The 18,065-nt window shown below is 37.8% G+C and overlaps 1 protein-coding gene across 1 annotated transcript in view; it reads right to left on the bottom strand.

The window, feature by feature from the left end:
- Positions 1 to 18,065, bottom strand: part of c21h8orf34 (chromosome 21 C8orf34 homolog) — an 87,290-nt gene that overhangs the window by 62,044 nt on the left and 7,181 nt on the right. Inside the window, exons 2-6 of the mRNA XM_023326729.1 lie at positions 7,319 to 7,463; positions 6,293 to 6,424; positions 2,899 to 3,018; positions 1,566 to 1,594; positions 349 to 512 (exon numbers count right to left, since the gene is read on the bottom strand). Of these exons, the coding sequence (XP_023182497.1) occupies positions 349 to 512; positions 1,566 to 1,594; positions 2,899 to 3,018; positions 6,293 to 6,424; positions 7,319 to 7,463 (590 nt within the window). The remainder of the gene's footprint in view (positions 1 to 348; positions 513 to 1,565; positions 1,595 to 2,898; positions 3,019 to 6,292; positions 6,425 to 7,318; positions 7,464 to 18,065) is intronic.

The raw sequence follows: 18,065 nt of genomic DNA, 5'->3' as shown, positions 1-18,065 counted from the left end.
TCCCCATATAAATAAGATAAATTAAAAAAGCAGCTTTCGGAAAGTTCGATGCAGGATGCAGATATCTTTTGCAGTAGAGGATACTTCTTATAATACCAGACACAAATTCCTTTGGCATTGAGGGCAGAGAAATGAGGTTAGCTTTAATGTGAAATTGGGTTGAGGCAATATCATGGCAAGCATGTTGGAGTGGGCCTTTGAAATGGGATTATCAAAGCCATTCAGATGGGCATTCCTCAGGCTGGCACAATGATAAGACTACCTCCTCGTGTTTAAATAACCATCAGCTCACTGAACTTTATAAAGTTTTCAGCTTCTTTTTCCCACCACACAGATCAGGTCACTAACCTTCGAACAGGGCTGTTCTCTCTGCTCCAGCACACTTCGGTTTTAGCTCGGGGGACGGGAGGGTGCAGCATCTCAGCAGCCAGCGGGTCAGCGTCGTTGTCCTCGCGGCCGACCCACTCGCCCACAACCCGGGGACGCAGAACTGCGTTGTACCCCAAAAAATGCTGAAACGGCAACAGACATGCATAGAACTGCTAGAAACTCAACAATTCAGTTTAAAAACGCATCCCGCTGCCAGATTTCTGTCCCAAAGACGGCCAGAAACATTTAGCTCTATAAAGGGGAAACTACCTCTGCTTATTCACTACATTTTTCTATGTAATCCCTTCAAAATATGCTGGAAATGTAGTGTCCCATTTAACAAAATGTGCTAGTCAGAACATGCTGTGTTTTTCATCACAAGCCATCGCTTCAAAATGGAGCCGTTCCAGCCTGGGCGGCTGCTGCTGCACTATTGTGTTTTGAGAGAATTGCACAAAGGCAGGACTCGAGGAAAATGTTTCTGGGTGAGAAGCACAGCAAAGCGGCAGACAGTAATGTAGGACATGCTTACTGGGATATTACTCTCATATACAGTAATGCCCAAAAGGATTCATACCGCTGGCAGATTTAGATTTCCAAATGATTTTCATTCAAACAAGAAGTTCGTCTATGATGAGAAATTAGACGGGCATCTCATAGAAGACAATCAAAGACCATGGAAAAGGAGTACTGGTCTTGAAAACCTATTATGCATCTGTTTTACTTATACTAATAAGTGACATGACCAAATTATTTCTATTAGTAAATAATGGAAATGGCATTTCAGCAATCAAGAATCTTTCTTCAAATGGTGACCAGCCTTCTGTATGTTTCTGCTGGTATAGTGACGATGTATCTTTAATGGAGAGCTCAAAGTCTTTGAGGTTGTAAGACCTCCTTGCCATCACCCTAATCTTTAGCAGCCTATGCAAACTTTCTATTAGACTCGAGTCAGTACTGTAGTTGGGCTATTCCAAAACATTAATATGGCTTCCAGTCAGAAGAAACCTGTTGGTAAAATTAAAAGATTAATTTATATCCAAGTCTACAGGGTTATGAATAATGTTGGGCTCAACTATTCATCAACCAAAAAAAAAAAAAAAACAACTCTGGTATTCTATTATGATACTTAATCTTTTTAATTTAATATCATGACATGCATTTTAGCAATATTTAGCTGTTTAATATCTGCTTACCTGGTCAAGCTCATCAGAGATGGCAATGCCTGCAAAGAAAATGGCAGCAGAATTTAACACCTCAGGGAAGCAAAAAAGCAGTTTAAAATCCTATTTTTCTTCCAAAGAGCTTTTAAGATCATCTGTTTTAGTCATTTTGTTTTTTCCCATGGATTTACAATAAATTGTGGTTTATTTGAAAAAGAAAAACAAAAAATGTTACCCCATGATGCCATCTTTGCTTTAGTTCATTAATATGCCTTGAAGTTTAGTTTTTATCCTATTTAGCCTTCATCTTGTTCATCACAATTCCAGTTGTTTCAGACTTTTTTTAACAATTGCACCAACTATAGTAATTTCCTGACTTACATAAATGCCATGTTCAATTATGATTCGTAAATCATAATCTAATTTTAAAAGATTTTGAATTATAAATCACTCCCAAATAATAAATACTGAATTAGATATGATTAAACTTTTTTTTTCTCCAAAAGTTGAGTTAAATTTCTCAAGTAGGAGAAAAAGCAGGAGAAAAAGATCCAGAGAGCAGCAGTTGAGTAAAATGCATAGTTATCAGATGTCAGATGAGAACATATTTGTTCAAAATGATAGAAAGGTTAGAAGAAAGTTATGCAGAATACTGACGGCGAACACAACAATAAATCTTGAAACCAATGGTCTACAGCAGAAAACCACACTGGGTAAAACTCAGAAAAGGAAACGTAGGCTATTATTCACAAAAAAGAAAAAAACAAGTACAAAAAATCTAAAGAATTAAAATGATGCTTTTTATTTCAAGAATGTTGAACTACTAGCAAGAACTACTAAACTAGGCACAATGATTGACTTAAATGATGCTTTCATGACAGCATGAATCAAGATCTCAAAGGAACGCTTCTGAAACCTTGCTGAACAGCCATGAAAAATTAAAAGCTTTACTAACAGCTTTAATTATTATTTTATAAATAAACAGAAGGTGCAGATGCAAAGTGCAGTGGAAAGTTCACCTGTTTAGTTAACCCATTAATTCCCAAGTAAGTGTTTCAGCTTATATTGTATGTTTACGATACAGTGCTATTACTTAAGGAGCAAATATCTAAAACATTAATTTTTTTATTATTGTTATACTATACAGTACATTTTATGGTTACCCAGATTAGTCAACTTTTAAATTACACTCTAAAACTGCAAAATGTAAAAACCATAGGATATATATATCATCTCTCATATTCATGCATAAATATGTAAAAATAAATGATTCAGAAACTTTCAACCAGAACTGTGTGTATATTAGTATAAGAGTCAGCTGGGTACAACACACACACATGCAATCTGCTGATGTGCAGTCACTCACTTCGTGACAGGCTCTCCAGGGCTTTGCCAAGCTTTTTGCTCTCCTGCAAGATGTGGCTGAGCTCATCAAAGTCCCGGCTCTCCCTCCAGTCCCAGGACGGGTACTCCACTGATCGCGGCACTGGAGATCACAAACAGAAAAACAGACAGGATGGCTTCCTGTAGGAAAGAAAGCTGTTGTTTTGCCCTCTAAGATAAAAGCCCTCAGACTAAATGCCTTACTAGAGTATTCAGCCTTAAACCTTACACAGTTTGCCATAGTATGACCACTAACTTCAACGTATTTTATTGTCATTTCATTGCATTTGTATTTAGCCCCTCTGTCAATATACCGTGGAACTACTTTTACTAAACCCTTCTCATCAATTCTGCCCCACCTCTCAGTTCCTGTTGAACTAAAGCATCCCCACAGCATGATGCTGCCACCTCCATGTTTCAAGGTGGTCATGGTTGGTTGAGCGTAATATGCAGGGTCAGAAATCTTAAGTTCCTCTGAAATGAAATTGCTTATGTAGCTCTGTTCAGCTTCACATCAATTGTTAGAATATTTCCTGCTCAAAAAAAAAAAACACATCCAAACAACATGATGCTGCCACCACCTTTCTTCAAACTGGGCATGACGTCTTCAGGGTGATATGTAGTGTTAGTTTTCCACCTTACAAAAAACTGTATAAAACTAGTTCTCTTACTGTGACAGCAAGATGATGTGAAATGGAGCACTGGCAGAAAAGTCATCGCTTTAGTTCCAGACGGACTGATCATTCTGGTTTGAGGCCAGGTGACAGATGCTGTTACTGTCTTTGATTCACATAACAACTCAGGAAATGACCCACATACTGCAATGAGATCCTGCACCAGCTGCTTTTAAACGATGGGTAATTTATAAACCGTTTAACACAAACAATAATAATGAAAGGGAAAGAGCAACAGCCATTCACAGATCCTCCAGATCCAACATTACTGTGCTCACACACAGTTATGTTTGAAAAAAAACATTAAAAGGCAAATGGCTTATGAAGACACCAGAAATGTATTCTGTTGCCACAAAACCTAAAGCACATTAGAATGAGTATAATGAATGTGTAAATAAAAACCTGCACAAAGTAAGCAACAGCCTGCAGTCACAAATCTAGTCCATAGTGTATATCTGATAGCAGAGCTGCGACAGTCTGTTGTCCTCTGCTCTTGTTTACCCTGACTAAGCTGCTTGGTGTTAAAATAACTGTAAGCACAGAGCAAATGCTTCTGGCAAATCCAGGCTGGAGGGGGAAAAAATATTTCATTAGCTTTGAGAAAAAATGGGCTGTTCTGTTCTGTGCTCGCCTCTGTGTCATACTGCAGAAACAAAGGGTTGCGCTGACTCTTAATAGCTTACATCAGAGAAGTGAGCATGTGAGGCATAAACCCACATGAGGCATTTGGTGTTGCTGCAGTGTAGTTTTGCTACTCTTTATCGCCCTACTGAGCCGTTCTCTCCCTGGGGTTCCTACAGTTCTCATGCTAAATTTATAGATTTTTTCACACTCAATTTTTAGGCTCTCAGTTCTTCACTTTGGAATTTAAAGAGATCATGATTAATTAAAGGTAGATACGTCTAGAGGATAGGAAGAAAAAAAATGAAGGAAAGATAGGATTCAAGACAGGAAGGGAGTAAGTGCACAATGGAGGAATGCAATGAAGGGAGGACAGAATCAAGGAAGGGAGGAAGAATACAAGGAGGAAAAGAAAGGACACAAGGCAGGAAGGAAACATGAAAGATAGGAAGTAGTGACACCAGGACATAAAGACAGGAAATAAAGTGGAAGTAATAACCCATGAAGCAGGGATGTCCAAAATGTGGTCTGGGAGCCATTTGCAACTCCTGGACTGATTTTGAGTGGCCTTGAACCACAATTCGTAAATAATTCAAATTTGGCCTCGAAGCACAAGAGGCTGATGAAGATGGGGAGTATTTTTTATCATCTGGAAAAAGGTTGCTTTACCAACAAATTAAAATCATATTACAATAAAATGTTATGTACAAAACAAAGAATCAGTCCTTCAATACTCACATTTTTCACTTTAATTTCACAGTTAATACTGCATTTGTCAAGTGACTTTTACTCAACAGTGTACTTGGAGCAACAGTTCAGTTTCAGTCAATTTTGACTAAAAGCAGAATTTACAAGCAAGACCTGCTGCCAATCCTGAGAATAAACTGCTAAAAGAAATTTGCAAACTGCATTTCTTTCTTTTAAAACAGACATGAAAAACCCATTTTACATTTTTGATCTACAATATTTTACACAGCCCACAACTACTTTTTCTAAGTTAAAATATTGCATGCTTAGTTTATTGTACAGCAGGTTAAAGAAAAGGATTGACATTTTTAGGCCTGTGAGAAGTTTTGACTTGATTCTTGCTCCTGTGTGAGTGGTAGGACAGGCAAGTTTAAAGAAGGAATCAGGAATTCCATCTGTGTGCAAATTTGCTCAAAGAAACAATTTTTGTTTGCCGTTATTGTTTTAATTTTTCACACTGCACCGACTTTCTGTAAAAATAAAAATGTACCTGAGAATAAAATATGACAACACAACCATTTCCAATACTCTTATTTTGTTTTTAAACCCTGGAAAACACCGACATCATATCCCAATCCTATTCAGCCCTACTTTTTATATAAACATTTTCATAAGCTCAGGCTTCTATGCATGCATATTTAATATCACCCAACTTGTAGCTTTAATATTGTTCATACTGAGCATGCTTGTGATGCACAACACCTACAAAAGACTCTTTATTTGCTTCCTTGTTTTTCAATTTGCTGACTGCACATGCTCCACTCATCTCCACATTCGTTTCCTCCGACCACAGCCTAAAATAGACTTGGTCTGGCAGTGACGGAGCTCGGTGTTAAATTATTGAGGCAGTCTGTGGCTCTGCTGCCTCTCCCGTTTGACCCGCCCTTACTGCCTCCAGCCTCATGCTTCAGTCAAACTTCACAGTTATGGTCATTTATTCCCAAACTTGCTAGGAAGACAAAAAAAAGAGAAAGTACCCAAGTTTCTACATCTTATTCTGCGAATATGTTAGGAGCTTGTGAATAATTCACTTCAGTGTGTATCAGCAGGGAGGGGGAAAATGAACGAGGAGGCACTTTATAATGAACTCATCCGCAGGGCTCCAGAAGACTGGAAGGAGGACACTGTGACTAACTTTAATTAGACATAATTATCTAAAATTAAAATGAAGATGAAAGTCTACGGAGCATGTAATTGGGAAACAAGTGATACATGTTTTAAAATTGTGCAACTTTATGATCTAAAGCACAGCGAGCAAGTCAGAAGGATCAATGGTACCTGCAAAACAATCACAAAGGTAAACTCTTAAAGACGACTGGAGTTAATTAAACTTACAAGATTTGGATTCTGGTGAAGGTGGAGAGATGCTTGAAACAGCCAGGTCACTCTTTGACTTTTTTGGTTTCTTTGGAGTAATCTGCCATGGCTTCTCAAAGTTGCTGTATTCTCTTCGAGTGTTTTTGTTTTCTGTGAGGACAGAAAGGGACAACAAGTCTTGAGAAGACTCTCAAGATATGCATCTATACATATATACTGTGGAAAGCTTCCTTGATATTTTGGATGTAAATGTATGCTCATCTGGAATAGAGTACCATGATAGAATACATATCCCTTGAGCCCTTTCAAATTTCCTCATGCTACATCTACATACTTCAGTGTATTTTCATGAAAGTGAGAGGAAAGTGATGGATAGTGTTCAGAAAACAAGATCAAAAAAGTGTGTGAAACTGCATTCAGGTCCCTTCACTTTGATATTCCTAAATAAAGTAATGTGAAAAACTAAATCTGCGTATGAACCTGAACACAACATGGTGGTGGTCGCAAGAGTGCTCATTAAGATGAAAATGATAAATGTTTAAACCACTTTTGCTGAGCTGTGTCCTAAATTTAACATGATTTCAAAGAAAAATCTCAGAAAACATTTCCAAAGAAATACTTTTCATTCATTTTCAATACAGACTGAAGCATTTCTGAATTTTAAGTTTAAAAAGAACAAAATCAACCAGAACATCTGCCTTTAGCCAAAATGTAATCATCAGGAGGTTTTTAAAGTTAGTTTCTCATTAGCCCAATATTAAAATCTAACACAGGTATTTTGAGTACTGTATTTGGAGACATGTTTATTAGGAGACATGTTTCTACAATTGTTAAATTCTGACAAGTTGCACGTTTTTGTGTGTTGCTAAGACCGGTTAGTACTGTGACTGAGCATAGGAGCAAGCCAATCCCACTGGTTTTCCAGCATGCAGCTACATCACAATTCAGTCAGTTACCTTTCCCACATGCAAGTTCATACTTTCAAGGTAAACACAGAATAGGCCATGTGTGAGTATGTGTGTTTGCATGTGTGTTTTTACCAACCTGGGGAACTCTGTGCCCACAGAGCTGCTGATCCAGAGAAAGCTCTGTGCAATTTGCCAGGGCTGTCTTGCTTGGTCTGCAGGTGATCAATAAGAAATGGGATTGGATGGTCTGGAGTCTCAGTTATCAGCTTGGTCATCAACTCCTACAGGAGCAGAGAGAAACATCAGATGAAAGCTGTTCATAAGACAGAAAAATGTGGCCAATGGAGAATCAACAAGTTGAGTTTGACAAACACAATCCCCCATCTCAGTGGTTTATTTGTTGCCAACTTCTCTATGAAGAGTTGCTAGAAGGGTTTATATTTGGAGAAGATTTACTAATTTACAGCGCTCTGTGTCAAGGTCTTTAAACTCAAAAAAGTCAAGGCAAGCAATATTCCCCTTTGTACCAATTAAATAGCAGCATACTTGCATGCTTAGACCTAACTGCTCACGAGTAAACAAAAAATTTCACCATTGGGGTAGTCACTTGTTCTCTGAGGCCATGTTTTGTTTTTCTTCACCATCTGCTACACTGATTCTGATGAAACAGGTAAGTGTTGTAAAGTCTAAAATTTTTAGGGTTGGCATGGTAACAATACATGTATAATATACATTTTACAGTTGTCAGTATTTGAATAAAGTCTGACCATCTTTAACTGCTCAGGTTTCCCAATCCTTGGAGGTCGAAGTTTGCGTAGATACCATCTGTGTGCAAATTTCCTCAAAGAAACAATTTTTGTTTGTTATTGTTTTAATTTTTCACGCTGCACCGACTTTCTGTCATCAGCACAACCAATATCACTTGCAATCACATTCACAGTGCCTTGCAAAAGTATTGATGCCCTCTCATCTTCTTCACACCACTGTAACTCTTTAATGCATTTGTTATTGGATTAGGTGATGAACCAACATGTACTTGAATAAATTGCAAGAAAAATACTTCATATTTTTATTTGTGGCATGCATTTGTATTCAGCTACCTGAGTCAACTCTGTAGGTATACTGTAGGGATTGTTTCCAGAAGCTTTACACATCAGAAATAGCTCAAGCTCAGCTGGCTTGGATGGAGAGCTTCATGTAAACATCAAATTTATTTTCACAGATTCCCAAATGAACTTGTGGATGTTGCTTTGAGAATAATGTGCAATTTTGCTCTCATCTAACCAGACCAACCTTCTCCATGTGCTTAATATGTACAGCACATGGCTTGCAGCAAACGTTAAACAGTAATACTTTTGGCTTTATGTCAACATCATTCTTTTTGCAGCTCCTCTGTAAAAAAAAAAAAGTTCTCGAGTGAGTGACTGACAGTAGCTCCCTCAACACGTTCTCCCACAATCGCTGTGGCCCTCTGCTTGCTAAAAGCCTGGAATATTGTTTTATAGTCGAACCCTGCTTTCAATGTCTCCACAATGTTATCCCTGGCTTGTCTGCTGCGTTCCTCGGTCTCTGTGATGTTGCTGGCTCACAAATGTTATGTAAAATCTCAGAAGACCTTTCCAAATCAGCTGTATTTACTCTGAGGTTGTATAACATGCAAGTAGATTATTCTGTAAACAGCGAAGGGTTACACTAGACTTTAGGGGTATTCTAAAAAATAAAAAAGGGCATTATGCCACTTTTCTGATTTTTATCAAGAAAATTGAAAACGTATTCTGTTGCTTCCACTTGAGATTCCTGTAACATAAAATCTCTATAAACTACACTGAAGTATAAAGTTGCAAAACGCTAAAATGTGTTAAAGCTGTTAGGTTTTGCGGTAATGTTAAAGTTAACAGACATGCTCATTAAAATTAATAATTATGACTAATAAGTAAAAGCTGCCATGAGGAAGGACATTTTCAGAGTGCAGAAAAAATGAATTCACACAGGGAGTCCCAGCGACAGGTGCTGGGGGAGGAGACCCCCCTCTCTCTCTCTGCAAGCTAATTAGAGGCTGATCAAAGTCACGATGGGAGCTCGTCACCAAATGAGCAATCATGTCCTAACTAATCACACCCAATGTCTGCACTACACCTCCTCATAGGCAGATTAACCTAGTCAATGCCAAGAAAACTTCATAATACACAAGACATTATGCAAGTACAATAAACAGACTGGTCAGAAATTTGCAGTCATTTTATAAATTCTGGTTTTAGTAAAAATGACCATCAGATTTGAACCAGCTCTGACTTTACTAATTATAATGTAAGATATGTGAAACCTTCAAAAAGACCATTTCTGTCTTTGCTGCCATTAGTGCTAATTACTTGTGACAGCAAAGGTGACATCATGCTGTTGCATGGGAGACCACTTTCAAGTTTCACCATTTTACAAACAAAAATGTTTAAAAAGTTTGCATTGTAAAGCATTTTTAATATGCACTGTATTAGCATTTAGCAACATCAGTGCAACTAGAGGTGAAATCAGTGTTTGTGTAATCCTTAGAGAATGAACACTCTTACTTCTTACAGTGAAAGTATCATAAATCAATGATATTTTAAAATCTCAAAATAAAACAGACTTTACTGCCTCCATGGCAGCTGACCAAGAGTCTTGCTTTCACTCACTCTTTGCCTCAATGACAAACATATTTCTTACAACTCTGTGCTTACTTTGGCAACACCAACACAGACTGTGAAAACAGCTAACAGTGTTCTTCCCTCAACAACAGAATCCACACCGAAGAGTGCCGTTATGACAGCAAACTTGGGAGTGATGAAGCATGAAGCGCATCCACTGACTGGAAAACGATCTGTAGTTGTTTTTTTCCCCCAGACTTGACAAAGACAAACTCTTTTCCAGCAACTGTATAAGTAAAATTGTGCATTGCTGGGATATGAGAATGAACTCTGACCGTTTTGTCAGAGCAGCTGAGCAGAGCTTCTGCATTGAAGCAAAGAAGCCATTAGTGTGCTGCAGTGAATTGGCGGTCCAATATGACTTCAACAGCATGCGGCTGTGTGTGTGCATGCAAGAACCTCTGAGCACATGCTATATAGTAAACCAAATCAAGTAGCTCTCTTAAGAGGCTGCATGCTTTTGCCCTTGCAGGCACGTTTCCACATTTATATGTGTTTGTGTGTTTTAGGGGGTGGGAAGGGACAAAGCTGTATTATAGCAAACCTTGGCTGTGCTTTTGTGTGCTCAGAAAGCTAATCAAGTAATTGTTCAGGGGGACATTCCTGACCAAGCCCAACAGCTGTGACAGCAAACGACATGTGAATGGACAAACAGGGACAGAGCTGGCATGTTTCCCTCCAAGCTGCAGGTCCAGCTGTTTGAACAGAGGACACACTCACATTCCAGCAGAAGGTGAAGTAATCAGAGAGCTCATCAGAGAAAAAAAGTAACATTCATAGTAAAAGCTTAAGTTTAAGAATAGATTACCTTTCTTCAAAAGATTAGTTTTGTGTTTTCTAACTGGTGCACACATGCATACAGGTATAATTGGAATGCATGATGCATGGTGGATAGCAAAACAGATAGGCATACCCCAAGGTTAGAAAATGGCAGCTCTTCTGGATATATCTGTAGCAAACACCCTCATGCAGGGGTTTATTGGGTGGTGTCTCAAGCTGATGGCTAACTTGGGGGATACGATTTATCTTTAGTGTGCAATACTGTGAGGCTGTCTCCAATTCAACAAATTAAGATGATGGTCTAACAATGAAAAGTTTAATATCCCTACAGGAGTGCCTAGCTGAAAATTACCTGCAGATTTGATTCAACGTTTAATTTGTTACAAATGTCAGGTGTGTATTCCATGCAGAGTACAACTAAACACAAAAAAGTAATGTCCATAATAAGGGTGCCCAAGTCCAGTCCTTGAGAGCTATCCTTCTGCAGTTTTTAGATGCATGCCTTCCCCAACACACCTCAATCAAATGGCTGAATTCCCTCAGCAGTTTGTCTTTTTCCTGTCAAGTTTATTTTTATACCATGACTGACATATTTAATTTGAGACCACTTAAGAAATTTAATAATACTGCAGAAACAAACTTTGACCTATAGAATCTTCAGAACTAGTGCAATTATGTATTTTTTAGGTCAAGTGGTAGTTCTTGTATATAAGGAGACACTCAACTTGTCGCCCCCAACCTCTACTATTGAACATTGTCAAAACACAATTTTTTGAAACTTCCCGGATAGAAGTCGCTATAGGTAGCATTCATAAATAGGGACACTTCATCTTAGCAGGGTCAGCAGAATGGATTTAATATTCTGGAGAATGAAACGTAACTATAGAGACAACCAATGATTTTCTTTCAGAAGGCTAAAGGTGACATTAGGAAGCCAGAAATGCAGTCCATATCTGGTACAGATCTGATGCTGGAGAAGATATCCGCATGCCTAAGGAAGTTTCGCTCGGTCCCAGTAATTGACAATCTGTCAGCTGGCCAAGAAACAAACTTGTCCTTGGAAGCTATCAAGGACTTCCTCCGAGAACAGCGACAGTCATGATACTCTCACTGATACTGCCCGCTGCCCTGCAGTTTAAACAAAGACAACGAAAGTGGAAGCAAGTTGAAAAGGAGATGGGAGCAAACTGGGAAAGGCAGACTGAAGGACAGAAGACTGGTACAATAAAAATAAATCAAGAAAATCTCTACTTTAACCGTTATGAAATGTGCTAGACAAAACATGCGTTTAAATATTAATAGGGTCACATGTTACATCAATAAGGTACTGAGATTTTGAATTTTTGAGTAAAATACACACTTGCTGCTTTTAGTACTTCAATCCTCCAAGAAAGAGGTCTCAGAAATCACCTATCATATGTTTAGTGCTGAGCTAAAAATATTCACAATTTGAGGGGGAAAAAAACAAAAAACTTTAGAAATATGAATTTTAAGAAAAGCACTTCTGTAGCTTATGCTTATTTTTTTTAACAGAACAAAATTTAATTCATTTAATTTATTGATAGCTGGGAGTCCTCTCCATTTTCTTCTAGTGTCATATTTTTAAATCTGCACACTTAGTTCCACACAAACCTTATACACTTGTTCTAGTATAAAACAAAGCTACATATGTGTTTGATACATTTGCGTACTGCACTGCCGGGTGTATCAGATATTTTTGGTACAAATGTGTAACGTGTCACTACTAAACACACAATCCTCCGTGCTAGATCCTTACAGAGTGTATTGAACTTTCCCGTAGTTCTACTGATCAGTCTAACAGGGGCAAAACCGTTAGACTTAATCTTCATAATTATTTAGAAAACAAAGATTTAAGTGTTATGTTGCATAATCCTGAAAATGGACCAGTTTGAATAAATCATTAAAGGCCTTAATTAATATGATATTAGTCCTCATAATAAGAGCAAGTAAAGTTCCCACCAGAATTTTGTTGGTGCATTTACAATGTTCCATATTTGTACGATACCATCTGTGACACCTTAGTAACCCCAAACAAAAACAAAACTTTTTGTCCGACATAATTTCTCCACAAATTGTCCTTGAGTAAAAATGTAAAAAAATAAAAAGAAACATTAATGCAGCAAGAGCTCATCTCTGGAGAGCAACTAGTCACCTGGATGACAGGCCACCGTCTGCCATTTGTTCTCATTCTCCATCTTAATAAAATTTGGGAATACAAAGCCGTCCCACAGGTTTTAGTGACGTCTGCGTTTCTGTATAATGTGTGCCACGTCAACTGAAAATGGGAAAGTGAGGCCAGATAGAACAATGGACACAAAGATATGAAGAAGGATGCTGCTGCACAACATCCAGACTATATGTAAACAAGTAGAAGAGATTATGCAGAAAATAGGAGCAGTGAAGGGACAGATATCGATCTTCGGCTTTTTATATTTTTCTTACTTCTATGTTCTAGATCATATTTTAAAAAAAGTCAGAAATATGGGTCAAAACATGCATACTTTACAAAATCCTTTTTCCCCTCCCTCTGAAAATGTTCCCTTTCAGACTGGGCAAGATCAGTAAAACGTAAAACTACTTTCTGACAGTCCATATGGATTTGAAGCAAGCTAATCTCCAACATTAGTATAAAACGATCTCATAGAAGGAAAAACATTTCCTATTGACCTGAAGAAATTCACACATTGGATATTTCTTAATCCAAAACTACTGTATATGCAACTGGATCCATGTAATACATAAAAAAGAAAAAAAATTACACTTGGAAAAACACAAAATCCACAGAAACAAAAAGTCTTCTAGAATAATGGGTTTTTTTGCACAGATGAGACTAAAATGTAAGTGGACACAAGAACAGAGGAGATGTGGCCTAAACCAAATACACCATTCTGGAGGTGGAGGTGAAAGTATCGTGGTTTAAGGGTTGCTTTGATATATTGAGACCCGGCACAGCACTTTGACAACCCATTTGTGGTGGAAAACCGAGTATGTGTTTAAGAGTCAAGTTTAAAAAAAACTTGGTAAGATGAGTTAATTCAAACTCATAGGGATTGTTTTTGCAAAGTGCAGGGATTTAGTGGGATAATTATAACAGGGTGCATCACTTGTGCACAGGAGGATATTTGTATTGTACTATGTTTTACATATTGTGTGCAATTTTGTAAACAAAATCATTAATCTAATAAATCCTAGGCTGGTAGGATTAAGTAAGTATAACCCTTCTCTTATTCCTTTGAGCATGGAATTCGTACAATAAAATATCAAGCTATGCTCCATGGATAACTGAGAATTAAAGCTACTTCCAGTTTTAGTCATATTTACGTGTGAATGGAAAAAAACAAAAAGACACAGCAATATAACAGTAGTTTTCTGGCCTCTCTCTTGAATACGTCTCACCAGAAGAGCAACAGAAAATCCTCCAATTATTTCTGAGTTTTCAGTGATTAAAGCAGCACAATACCTTGAACTAAACTCGGAGGTGGAGGTCTCTGCCCTGCTTGTCCTTCTCTCTGCTGAAATGTGATAAAGTATCCCTCACGTTTCCCATGACCACCAATAAAAAGAAGCATTCCTGCACACCGCATTATTTTTTCTGAGTGCTCTGCTTTTTTGTGTGGCTGCATCCAGACAAAAAATAAATAAATAAAAAGAAAAAACAACATAAAAAGAAAAAATGCTGAGCTTTTTGAAAAGAACTGCCGCCGCCACTTTTTAGGCAACCAATAGCATGTGCAGAACTTTATCATCCCGGTGACAGCTACACATGATTGGTGGAGAAGCTTGTGCTGTCTGTGTCTCCATATACTGAGATGTAAAATATATCTGGCATGAATTGTCAGGAAAAAAAAAAAAATCTGTCAAAGCACATAAGCCAGACAATAGATGCTGTATGTGTGCTTTTCATCTCCAAAAGCATTGCAGGCTTGTTTGTTTTTAGTTTTTGAAGATAAGAGGCTTGATGCCTTCAAGCTCCCCTGACAGCACTTTTATGACGGAGAAAAATGAAAAAAAATATATACATATATCCTTACCACATTACCTGCATTATGTGATACAGGATAATCACTATCCTGTCAATTTTATGTATACAAGACGACCAGCTTTCTTTTCCAGTTACTTTTTTGGAACAGTATGGTTTTAAAATCAGAAAAATATCAACCATAATCCCACCCAACAATGATGAAGCAAGCTTTTGACACTTTTGGCCCATGTTTCTGTTTGTTTGTTTGTTTTCCTCACTCCTTCAGTTTATCCCAGTGTCTGGAAGCTTCACGTTAGTAAGCATGAAGTGACTTAGACAACCATTTCTTATAAGCATGCTTCAAAATGAGAAAGATGAGGGGAGAGGCCATTCAAAGAGGCAGAAAAGTTGTAATCTACAAGTCAAAAATTAATTTGACAAAAAATATTTTATTTCTCTGTCCTAAACTCACCCACAACTATAATTAGTACTAGAATTAAAAAGTTTAAGAGAACTGGACCTGCAACAAAAATCCTGCCACAAACTTACAGACAGTGGTGAGGTAAGTGAGGGCACATTTACCCAACCAGTTAGAGAACTGCATCAAAAAGCTTTTTCAAACACATTCCCACAAGACAGAAAGCATAAACAATTTTCATTTATGTAGGATTTATTTGCTTGCTCATCCTTTAAGCTAAACATTTTTGAATCATTTTCCCCAGAAAAATATGATCACTAGTCTGCTAGAATGTGCTTGTATATAATTACAAATGTATATACATGGACATATGCACTCCTTTCAATCGCAGGGTGAATAACAGCAAGGAAACCAACAAGGTTTTGCGTATAACATGATCTTCTCTCCTACTCAAGCAGCTTGACTATCAGTGACTCTCAGCAGTCAGCCATCGGGTTCCTTGGGCTGTAATTGGACATGATAAGTTGATTAGCATGCACTGAAGCCTCTGTATTCTCCTTAGTTTTCCTTCTGCTTTCCTCACACATACGGGCAAACAAAAACACAGCCTTGTTGCCTTCTCCAGTACATCCACGCTCCGAGTCTCCCACAGATCGCCCTTCACTCATCGTTTGACTGTCTGATCCGACGAGGTACGACATCTTTCCCTCCTCACTCTTTCCAGCAGCCCCACAGGATTAACCTGGCCTTGGGCTGTTTCCAACTGCACGCCTGTCTGGTAGTAATTACTCTAACTACGCCTGAAGGGGGAGCTGTGTTAACCCATGCATAACCACACTTCTGTCATATCATGGTGAAGAGCTTCACAAAGAATGAACAAAGGTCATCAATACAAGTGCATTCTGAATTGTCTTCATCTGTTGTTTTCTTGAAGCTTGCAGAGACAGAAGAGTGAAAATGGTTTTAAGCCACATCACAGAAGTTTATATGAACCTTTATATGCCTTTTAGACGGTCTTGAGTTTTTTTTTTTTATTGTTCAGAATTTTCAAATCTAAATGTATTTAAGTATCTCTGTTAGGTTTGATCCTCCCATATTGTAAGTTGTTAAAATTCAGATATGATAGGAAAGGTGTAATCAAAAATCTTGATGAATGGTAAAAAGGAAGCAGTTCAATGCTGAAAGTTCTAGGTCAAAATTACATTTCAATAATTGCAACCTTGGATCACCATTTTAGTCTCACGTTGTGAACATGTTTTGTTGCCACTTTTTTTTTTAGCAATCTTGCTTTCATTCGTTAGGATTTTTAATATTCTGGTGTAAATTTAGAAGTGCTTTTACCTGATCTCATCAACACACTAGATTAATTTGATTTGAAGAGTTGTTCAAGAGCTACCTTGTTTCACATTACGGAAGAACAAACTCAAACTAATAGCTTTCCACTGAAGGACTTTACAGTTGATAAGTCATTTTGTGTTGACATGATACATTTTGTGAAATATAACAAAGCATGTAAGCAAGAAAGCAAAATCTCCTTTATAAAGCACAGGACAAAAAAATATACCAAAGTGCATACATAGTCATATTCATACACTTGCCACTATTCATCCTAAATACTTGAGATAAAGATTGTTGAAAATAAAATATTGAAGTCTCTGCCTTTACCATTGATTCCAAGCTGAAAGTCTGCATGAAGCTGCACTAGTTGTGGTCGGTTAACAGGGCGAGTCAGCACAAAATCTGTTGAGTGTGAGGGAACTCGCACTCAACAGAAGACTGGAGTCTGCAAATGTGTGAGGGGAACAGACCAGAGCTGACCTCAGTCACAGTCAGACAACATTTTTAAGGCTGATCTGGGCGCAGTTGGGTAGTTTGAACTGATCGACCAAGCTGTAAATGTGTGTTGTCGACAGCCAATAAAAGAGACTCCGGCATGGTGGCATCATCTGCAAGTCTACTTTGTTGCCTTTAACTTTATTAGCAACTATACAATAATATGCATCTAAATGAAATTGGGTATTATACAAAGGAAATACCATGCAGTGATAACCCCCCTCACTACATGTCCCAAACTCTTACCAAGAGTATAACAAAGAATATATTCAACATTCAAATATTATTCCCCTGACACTCTTAGTGCAACATAATTAAAATAGCATCTCATTCATCTTATAGGGAAGCGCAATAGAAACCTTCTAGCACCACCAGCTGTGTTAGCTCCTTCAAAATGTCACCCTCATGAGATTTTAAAAGCACTCAGTTGGCTTTAGTTGGTCTAAAAAATAAAACCAGTCTGATCCCTCACCAGGTGCAGCTAAGTGTGTGATGCACATTAATCCAGTTGTGAAACAAAACAGTCTTTTAGTGTGAACATCTAGTCCTTTCAAAATCTGTGCAGTGCTTCTCTAACTGAAGTCAATTTAGGTCTTGGAAGAACAAGTGAAAGTCAGGCCTCAAGTCTTTAGAGAGAATATCTAAAACAACTTTTGAGTTTTTAATGTGGAAGCAAAGATGTTATGCAACTTGGTGAGGAGAAGAAATGCTATTAATATTTACATTTCAATTCTTACACAGCATTGACTGGTTGAAAGGCAGCATTTCCATGATTTTGACCTTCATTCTGGTAGAATAACTTGCTCCAAAGTAGTTTAGGTTTCCCAAATAAGTTAGAGATAGGTATGATATGATAGGTAAGAAGTTCACAATTCTGAACTTCAGTCTTGAACTGAACCTTAATTTGCTTTGCATTTATTCTGCTTCATTGTACAGTGGTCCCCCTCTCATGAGGATTTCTCCATGTTACCCTTTTGTATAAATCCTGATTCTGTTTCATCTTACTTCCTCCCACACAAACCACATTGATGAACTTTATTTAAAATGTTATCTTGCAACTATAGAGTCTGAAATGCAGTTTCAGTGGTTTGGATGTTTGTCAGAGAAGTGCACTCAAGGTAAACAAGCTGCAGCAATTACTCTGGGAAAGACTGATGGCTGTCTCAAGTGCTTTCCACTTAAAACCAAA

The sequence above is a fragment of the Xiphophorus maculatus genome, chromosome 21 (assembly GCF_002775205.1).
Source record: "Xiphophorus maculatus strain JP 163 A chromosome 21, X_maculatus-5.0-male, whole genome shotgun sequence".
In the NCBI taxonomy this organism is placed as follows: domain Eukaryota; kingdom Metazoa; phylum Chordata; class Actinopteri; order Cyprinodontiformes; family Poeciliidae; genus Xiphophorus; species Xiphophorus maculatus.
The sequence above is the reverse complement of the archived record's forward strand: the minus strand, read 5'-3'. Positions and strand labels throughout refer to the sequence as shown.